General features: G+C 37.1%; 1 protein-coding gene across 1 annotated transcript; it reads left to right on the plus strand.

Moving 5' to 3' along the window:
• Positions 1–3,256: 3,256 nt before the first annotated feature.
• Positions 3,257–8,573, plus strand: LOC122079937 (protein FAR1-RELATED SEQUENCE 6-like). Its single transcript, XM_042646732.1, has 2 exons — positions 3,257–4,165; positions 4,641–8,573. Exon 2 carries the CDS (start codon positions 4,641–4,643, stop codon positions 6,729–6,731), a length of 2,091 nt encoding a protein of 696 aa, XP_042502666.1. The 5' UTR covers positions 3,257–4,165; the 3' UTR covers positions 6,732–8,573.
• Positions 8,574–9,664: the final 1,091 nt, after the last annotated feature.

Here is a 9,664-nt window from a genome sequence, read left to right on the forward strand (position 1 = left end):
TGCAATATACTTATGATCACATAGCTATAACCACAAGTATACCTAAGTAAACCAAATTTTTAGAGTGGTACTTAAGGTTGAAAATTGTTCAAAGAACCTTGCTGGAAGTCAACAACTCAAAATTATAGTTGAAAAACTAGGTTTTGACTAGGGCGAGACATCCGAGTCGAGTCAAAATTTTGGAAAACCTGATCAAGAGTCATGTAGCCTCGGTCAGGATAAAAATATGGCCAGACTAGCTCAGTCATGACTTGTCCTAGTCAAATAAGACAATGTCTTCTTATACGAGTCATTATAAACTTGGCGAGTCTAGTCTCCTTTAAAATACTATCAAATCAATTCATTACTACACTAGTTCACTTATATTATTAAACATGTTTGTAATGGTCTAAGTGCAAAAGCAATGACATGTGATTCCCCCTTTTTTTCCCCCTATTTTTTCTATTTTTATTATATATCTATATATATATATATATATTTAAAATTTGAAAAAAAATGACCGACCCTAACCTATCAGACCTAGTCGCTAGGTTTTTCTAAAAGACATATCTAGTCAGAAAACATGGTTTTCCAATTATTTTCAAAACAAGTGATTTTAATGAAGAAAATCTCTTAGTGAACATTCTCTCTAATACTCAAAAACTACCTTGCAGAGTCAGCACATGGTTCCTTTTCTTTTAATAGTCAAAAAAATCAAGGAAACTAGGGTATCTCAAGTCGGTGGTGGAAGTTTCTTTAGAAACTAAAAATCCATCCCAAATTCAAAATGTTTTGTTGGCGAATCATACATAATGGGATACCAGTCAAGGAAATGTTGGGACATTGGATGAACATTGATAGGTCATGTGTGCTTTGTGATGACTCTACAGAATCCTCTTTCCATTTAATTATTAGTTGTGAGTTTTCAAGGCATATTTGGGTGGCAGAACCACTAGGACTATGATTACAGAATACCAATGCAACCTCTTTTTATCAGGCGGTAAAGTATTTGTTCTCATACAAAAAATTTTCAAATCAGATCACAATTGGGTTTTCAATGTCTTTGCAATCACTATTTACTTCATTTGGAAACATCAGAATGATTTAATTGCATAAAAAAGTACCCCAAACCCAAATCATGTGTTACATAACATAAATAAATGGATTGCAGATTTACATGCTTCTCCCAAATGTATGAATACTAATGTTTTAATTGATATAGATGTTCCAGCACGCTTGAACAAAAGATTTCCTAAACCTTTTTTCACCTATTCAAATTTGGTTTGTGTTGGTGCAACTACTATTTTGAACTCAACTTCAGGATGGGCATTCAGAATTATATCACAAGGTTAGTTTAGGTTCATCAACCCAAATATTGCTACAACTACTCAGCATGAAGCAGTGGAAGTGGAAGGTATCCTTGCGGGATTGAGGACAGTTAGTATCAAATGATGGAATTTACATGAATTATGGTATACAAACAAGGAATTATTTCACCTTATTCCATTTCCTACTAAGGAAGCTTGGCTTCTCCTATATTTTGCAACATTCTACACGATCTCATCACTATCACATACAATTTCCTTTCACTATAAAACAGTAGAAGATTATCATGTCATGTTATGGACTTAATGTTCATATGGCTTGTACCTCTAATAGACACAATGAATGTGATGTAAATATTTTAGCTTAATGATAGTTTTTTGTTATTTTATCAAGAAAAAAAAAAACTCACCCTTGCTTTTTCCTCAAAGGTCTATCAATTTCAAGAGATTTTGAGGGAAGAGGAGGGGAACAGTTAACCAATAGACAACCGATAGGGATTTTCTCATAATGTGATTCCATCCCATTGGCCATCATACAACTCAACTCTTGAAAACCCCAGGAAAGTTGTCAGAATTTTCTTCGCTCTAGATACTAGTATATCATAATGTATTAGTATTACAGATATTCGAATTGAAACCAAAAACCGAAACCGGAAAGAAGAAGATTTTGTTTAGTTTGAGTATCGGATTTTAGAATCAATTCGGTTCTCTATTCTGGATATAGCATAGGAATTGGATTCCAGAACTTGAACCAGACCAAATTTGGGTACTAGTATATCATAGTATATTAATATAATACAATATACTAATACATTATAATACTAATATAATATAGTCATCTGATTGATTTTTTATTTTTATTTTTTTCTGATGAAAGGAATTATCAGATGGATTGATTAATATGAAGCTTTTTCATTTTAGGTGCTAGTTTCAATTTGACTACGACTCTGTATACTAATTTAAAAAATAAAAAATAAAAAATAAATAAAAAAAAATCTCTCTATTATGAGGCACCCAACAATCAAAAAGCAAGTCAGATTATCCAATATAAGCTTTGAAAACAATCTATCACTAGTATCAGAACAATCGAGAGCAAAATGATCCCAAAAAAACCCAATTTTTGGTATTTAAGTGGCAAAACGGTTCGATCAGGCCTAATACAGCCAATCGGTATCGCTATTGGTATAAATGTCAATATTAGTATCAGTAGTGATTGATACTAGTGTCCAGTGCTAATACCTTGTACTAAAATCTTGTTCTGAAAGTCCTATGGGTGGAGCTTGGGCATGCTTTTGCTTTCCTGGAGCTTGTGGCTCTAACCTATGGCAATGGGAGACACGCATGGATATGGGCTTCTTTTCCATGGGGTGGGAGAGAAAGTTAAATAGTCTAAGCAACCCGACAATGTGCCCCGACTTTTCTCAAGTCTTAAATACTGAGAATGAAGAACATAGCCTCAATCAATGCTTTAAATGTCACTCATTGTACTGGACTATGTCCCAACTATCAGGTAAATAAGGAATACCAAGAATGATCGTCAAGTGGTTAATATCCTGAAAGATTCACCAAAGTTTAAACTGGTAGTATTAACCCTCGGAAAAAAACTTTCTAGATTTGGATCTTATATGTATTTTCTCTTATATAAGGAATTGAAAATTTTGACTGATATCTCTTTTTTATCATGTGGTTTCGTAAAGAGGATTTGGGTCCTTTCAAGCCTCCCCCATCTTCAACCATTTTGAATCTTTCATCTTTGTTTCTTCTTTGTTTAAATATAAGAATCGAATAGAACCAAAATCAAATCAGACCCAAACAAGTTCAGTTCGAGTATCAAATTTTAGAACTGATTCGATTCTAGATCACACCAACATTCATTCACCGAACCAAATAACAGATTCCAAACCGACTTACATCCTTATCTACCCCACCATAAACAAAAGGGGCTAGAGAGCATCAATCTAGCAAGATCTGGGGTCTATCCTCCACAAAATTTCAGACCCATATCTAATGCTCCATGTGGTAAGAAATGTGCAGAGCAAATGGTTCTTTTCCAAACAAATGATTGGACACCGCATGATCATGATCTGAGTTATCTGAGTTCTGCGTAATGGTATCCCATGTGGGATGATGAGTCAGACATGCAACCCAGATAAGGAAATTTCTTTATCTCATAAATGCTAACACCTCCACTCTCCAGGCTCCAATCTCTTGCGAGATAATACCGTTGTTTTATTGGGTTTTCATTTTCAAAGCCCTGGATCTCATGTGCTTGTGACCTCTTCTCTTGTGTGTTCAGATAGGACTGTCAGGCTGCCTGACCGTCGTTTCTGTCAGGCTATTAAAACCCAGGAAGAAGAGAAAAAGGAAAGTGCTGAAGAGGCGGGAAGAAGCAAATAGCAGCGTCTCTGTACTGTAGTCTATATTCTGTACTTTGTAGAACCGCTAGAGAGAGAGAGAGAGAGAGAAGACAGACTTGCAGACTGTTTGATTGTCAAAGTTATTCCGATTCAACACCATATCTTTTCTTGACTTTGATTTTTTTTATTTTGATTTTGATTTTGATTTTGATTTTGGATGACTTCATACTTTCTCTTGAAATTTCAGTGATTTTACTGCTTAGGGTATTTATAGTTCATATCACATCTGTCTAAAATCAATGAAGTTGTTCGTTTTGTGACTGGGTTTTTGGCTTTTGCTGTATGAGTTCATCATTTTTTTGTACACCTTTTACTGCACAGAGAAGGACCAAACAAGACATCGCTGGAAGGGTAGGGTGACTTTGTGTAGACCACATGCTTGTGGTAAGGTTTGTATGAAGTCCACCTGCAGAGGCACAAGTTGAGCAACACCCTATTGATATTGTAAGATGAATACCCATTTGCTTTTATCAAACAAATCACCATATCATTAACCCAATCTATCCCAATAAACTAGTACCCAATGATAATGTAGTTAGAAATGGGGTCCCTGTGCTTTATGGGCATACAAAAATTGTATATATGGGGGAGGGGGGGTGTTATATTACTGCTATGGTGATATATTCTCTGCATTGTGGGTTTTCTTTTTTCCTTTTTTAACTTCTTTTGGGAAACAACTGTAAGCTTCATTCCTTCATCAGAGATGGAGATGCTTGGGGTCTTGAGGTTTACCAGCATATGAGTACAAGTCAGAAATTAATGAGTTAAGCACAATGGGAGGCCATGTATCTTGCTATATCATTGAGTGTTTCAACTCAACTCATTTAAGTCTTTTTTCCAATTGTTGGTTGATTATCTTATTTACTCGTCCTCTTCTTGCTTACTCTGAATCATGTTATTGGTTGTGTTTGCATTTTAGATGGAAGCAAGACCACCCGATGGTGATCCACCAATAGGTGGGGAAAGTAATGAGCATGTAACAGAAAGTGATTGTGCCAGGATAGAGGTTGATGATGGAGCTCAGAAAGAGAAGAGTATCATGCCTGTGCCACCTGTTGTAGGTATGGGGTTTGATTTTGCAAGGGCAGAGATACATGATGGAGCTCAGAAAGAGAAAATTATTGTGCCACCTTTTGTAGGTATGGAGTTTGAATCCTATGATGATGCTTATGATTATTACAATTGTTACGCTATGGAACTTGGATTTGGTGTTCGAGTAAGGAACTCATATTGTGGTAAAACGACCAAGGAAAAAATAGGTGCGGTCTTGTGTTGTAGTTGTGAGGGGTATAAAGAGAAAATTGGCTCAATCCGTCTTAAACCAGAAACAAGAACTGGTTGTTTGGCAATGATAAGACTTAAGTTAATCTCCAAGAATTGGCAAATTACTGAAGTAAAACTGGAACACAATCATGTGAATATTCCAGAAAGTGTTCGTCTTTTTAAATTCCACAAGAACATAAGTTCTGGAATTAAAAGAAAGCTCCAGTCTGTGGATGCTGGGGGTTATGCAAACTTAAATTCTGATGATAAAGATGCCAGTGATTTTGTTGGGAATCGCAAGCGATTGAAATTTCAAGAAGGTGATGCTCAAGCCCTTTATAATTACTTCTGTCACATGCAATTGACGAGTTCAAATTTCTTTTACGTGATGGATGTCAGTGACAATGGGCATTTACGAAATGTGTTCTGGGCTGATGCAAGGTTTCGGGCTGCATATGGTTACTTTGGAGATGTTGTAGCATTTGAGACGACATACTTGAAAAATAAATATGAGATGTCATTTGCACCATTTGTCGGTGTAAACCACCATGGGAACACTATATTGTTGGGTTGTGGTTTGCTTGCAGATGAGACAACTGAATCATTTGTGTGGTTATTCAAGGCATGGCTTTCATGTATGTCAGGGAGTGCTCCATCTGCAATAATTACTGATCAATGTAAAGCCATTCAAGAAGCTATAGCTGTGGTATTCCCAAATACCCATCATCGCCTTTGTTTGTGGCACATCATGCAAAAATTTCCAGACCAGTTGGGTGCGCTACAGGAGTATGAATCAATTAAGAAAGCAATGGGCATAGCAGTGTATGACTCTCTGACAGTAAGTGAATTTGAAGCAGCTTGGGAAAATTTGATCCAAAGTTATGGAATTGGTCATAATGAATGGATTCGAACATTGTATGAACATAGAAAAATATGGGTACCCGTTTTTCTAAGGGGTACTTTTTTTGCTGGAATGTCAACCACCCAAAGAAGTGAGAAGATATATTCTTTTTTTGATGGATATGTGCATCAGACAACTTCTCTTAAGGAGTTTCTTGATAAGTATGAGCTAACTCTACACAAGAAGTATGAGATAGAATCCAAATTTGATTTTGAATCAAGACATCGTAAGCTTGTTTTGAAAACAAAATGTAGTTATGAAAGACAACTCTCTGAACTGTATACAAATTCCATATTTAAGAAGTTCCAACATGAGATTGAGGATATGGTTTTATGTTTTAACACATCTCAAGTCAATGTTGATGGGCCAACCATAAAATATATAGTTAAAGAGCATTATGCAGGTGGAGCAAATGGCAGAATGATTAGGGATTATGAGGTCTTATACAATTCAGATGAAATAGAAGTTTCTTGCATTTGCAATTGGTTTGACTTTAAAGGATATCTTTGTAGGCATGCATTGAGTGTTCTCAACTATAATGATGTGCGGGAAGTTCCATCCAAGTACATTTTGCCTCGTTGGAGAAAGGATTTCAAGCGTATATATGTTGCTCATAAAAGCCAAGTTGTCGATGTTAAAAATTCTGTCAAGTGGTATGATCAATTATACTCACGTGCTATCCAGACTGTGGAGGAAGGGGTAATATCTGAAGAAAACTACACTCTTGTTTTGCAAGGGCTGGAGGAGGTGTTGGCTAAGATTCATGGTACAGAAAAAAATGCTTCAAATAACACACCCACACCAGCACAACCAACTATAACGAAAGTAAACTCATTCCAGTGCTGATTTTAACTTATTTGTATCCTTAAACCAGTGCATGATGATAGAGCAATGGATCTGCACATCCTTCTGAAGCCTTTCCTCTTAATCATTTTGAGTCTACTTTCCAGTCTTTATGGTTAAATGTTTCAGAGAAATAAGAGTTGGGTTTGATATATTTATTTTGAAAATATAAGGAAGACAAGACATGACGATTCGAACCCAGATTCTTTTCTTAGGCATAATATCCATTATCATATGCAATTCCCTCCCGTCTTTTTAATCCTACTTGCATCCATTGCTTGATGGAAGGAGACCTTGGTTGACATACCCAGCTCTGAGGTAGGAGAACCTGATGAAGGGAGGGCCCTGATAAAGGGAAAGAGGAAAAGGAATAGGTATCCACTTCCTCCCCTCCATCCCCCCCCCCCTTCTTTTGGATTCGAGCATGCCCGTACATGGGAGGCCCGAATCATACCATCATGCCTTTAGTGTCAAATTATGGTTGGTTCCTAAATTTTGTCAACATGTCCATGCCATCATCCTTGATTAATTTTTTTTTTTTTTTTGGTGAATAATTGATTAAAATTTTAGACCTATCTTACATCCCCAAGTGTCATTGTAGAAGCTCAAAAGCTGAGAAATCTATGAAGTGAACTCGACAACTGTTAAAAAAAATCAATGGATAAGCCATACATGGTAGGTCATACATTTAGATAAGCAGGTCCCAAATGTTGAAAAATGTAATGTCTATTTAAAAATTTTTAAACACCTTTTTTGTTAGTTTTCTAAAATGGTTTGATTTGCAGGGTCCATGAGTATACGTGCTGAGAGGTTTACTTCACCTCTTTCCTTCATCAGTTTCATCTATTTCTTTTGGATAGTTCTTTGCTCACATCTGATAAGCATTTCATTGTTGTTTTTTCTGCAGTGACAATTCATTTCCTTTGGCAAGCTGGGAATATAAGCTGTTTCCATGACCATTGTCTCAATCCCAATATGGATTCTGAACCAGATTATTTGTTGGTTTGCTGATATGCATGTTTTTAAGTTTATTTCTGCGTCTGTTGTTGCATCATTCATTCCATATCCTTTCTCCCCACCCCTTTCTTCCCCTTCTACAATCGTTTTTTTTTTTGGTGAAGATAGATCTATTCAGAAGCAAGTATGGGACACATGGATGATGAACTACAAATTTCCAACAACCATGGAGTGGAGTTTGGCCAAATTGTTGTACACTGTATTGTCAGGGACTTCCAAGCTAAAGAGTCGGCAAATTGGACTGTTACATGCGAGGAAAAATTGGACTAAGTTACAAATGTCGGAAACAATTGGCTGAAGTGAAAAAGGAACAAGCTCTTCTGGATCCTGGATATATGAGATGACCTCCTTGTTATCAGTCATTGATGTAGTTGGTACCAAGATAAATTCCTTCCAAAATTCCACTATGAATGGCCAGTGCTTCCCCTTCAGGAACTGTTACAAAATAAAGAAATCTCGGATATGGCGAGGCAGGGATTACTTCATGATTTCAGATAATCACTCCAATACCACATTTTTGTGTTCTTGGATTCATTGAAGCATCACAGTTTATCTTGAGGAAGGGCTGGACCAGAGGCGCCCATGTTTTTGGATCTAGAACCAGAACAGTAGCTGATTCAGTATATTTCTTACAAGGATGATAGGCCTGAAGGAACTCAAAGTGGGCATTCTGAGCAGCAACTTCAATAACCTCCGTAGGTTCCCAATTCCGAGTGCCAAAAGCAAGGTCGTTGTGACAACTGAGTTGGACTCTGTAAAACTTTCTATCCATTATTATAAATGAAGAGGACTGGTGTCATATTTGATACAAGTCATTATCCCATCCAACAAGTTTTATATTAGCACCCCAGTGCATTGGTTGTGGGAGGTTTTATATTTCACCACCGTGTAGAACAAACCTTGCATGATGCATCTAGCCTTTGGTGCCAACATAGTCCCTGTAATACCATATCTTACAATAGCAAACAAAAGTCACAGAGCCCCATCCATTGCATTGGTAGTCAAAATCAAAGCAAAACAGTGTACCAATCTGTGTGAGGCTCTTTACCCTTACTATTGTGGAAGCCTGCTTGGATTTCTTGAGCTTCTCTCTCATCTTCCATGCACTTTCTGTCAGTCTCTAGCTATTCTTGCGATATGTTCACCACCACATTATATTCTTCCTCTTCCAGCACCAATATGTGTGAGGCGCTTGTGGAACGACCGGGGATGTCCTAGGGCTAACGAGGCCTTGCTTGGTTGTTTCCTTTTGATGTGGAGGCTACCACATACATACTAGCTCCCATTACTTGCTTCATTTCTACCACATAGGCCTATAATTGTTTCACTTTTGGTTCTATTAGGCCCCGTTTGTTTAGAGGGGAGTTTGGGGTGGGAATATTTAACTATTGGGTCCCACATGTTTGTGGGATTAAAGGCAGGGAATGTAAAGTTGGAGGAAAGTTCAACTCCCCCCCCCCCCCAAAAAAAAAAAAAAACCTTGTTTGATTAGCACATACCTGTGGGAGAGAGAGAACGAAGAATGAGGAAAGAGAATCATTAATTGCAATGACTTCCACCCACAAAGTCCAACCAATTTGGTAGAACTTTGGAAGGGGATGGGGTGAATGCCACATTAGCAGACAGGAAAACTCATCTCCCAATGTTGTCTAGAGTATTTCTCACCCCACTATATCCAAACACATGATTTTATCATCATGATTTTGGGAAAATAAGTATAATTCTCCCACCCCTTAAATCCCACTCCATCAAAACCCCCTAAAAGAAACAAGCCCTTAGGACTTCTTGATTCTCGTCTAGGATTGGATCCATATTTGTGATTCTGCTACTAAACTACATTCCAAAAAATTGCTTTGGGAAGCTGATGGGTGAAAGATTGGTTTTAGACTTTTGGGTTGAACTGGATCAATTAAATAGGT

This window comes from Macadamia integrifolia, chromosome 5 (assembly GCF_013358625.1).
Source record: "Macadamia integrifolia cultivar HAES 741 chromosome 5, SCU_Mint_v3, whole genome shotgun sequence".
NCBI classification, from domain to species: Eukaryota; Viridiplantae; Streptophyta; class Magnoliopsida; order Proteales; family Proteaceae; genus Macadamia; species Macadamia integrifolia.

What these genes read in the sequence shown, in the direction of transcription:
- LOC122079937 (XM_042646732.1), top strand. Translation starts at nt 4,641, where the DNA reads ATGGAAGCAAGACCACCCGATGGTGATCCACCAATAGGTGGGGAAAGT.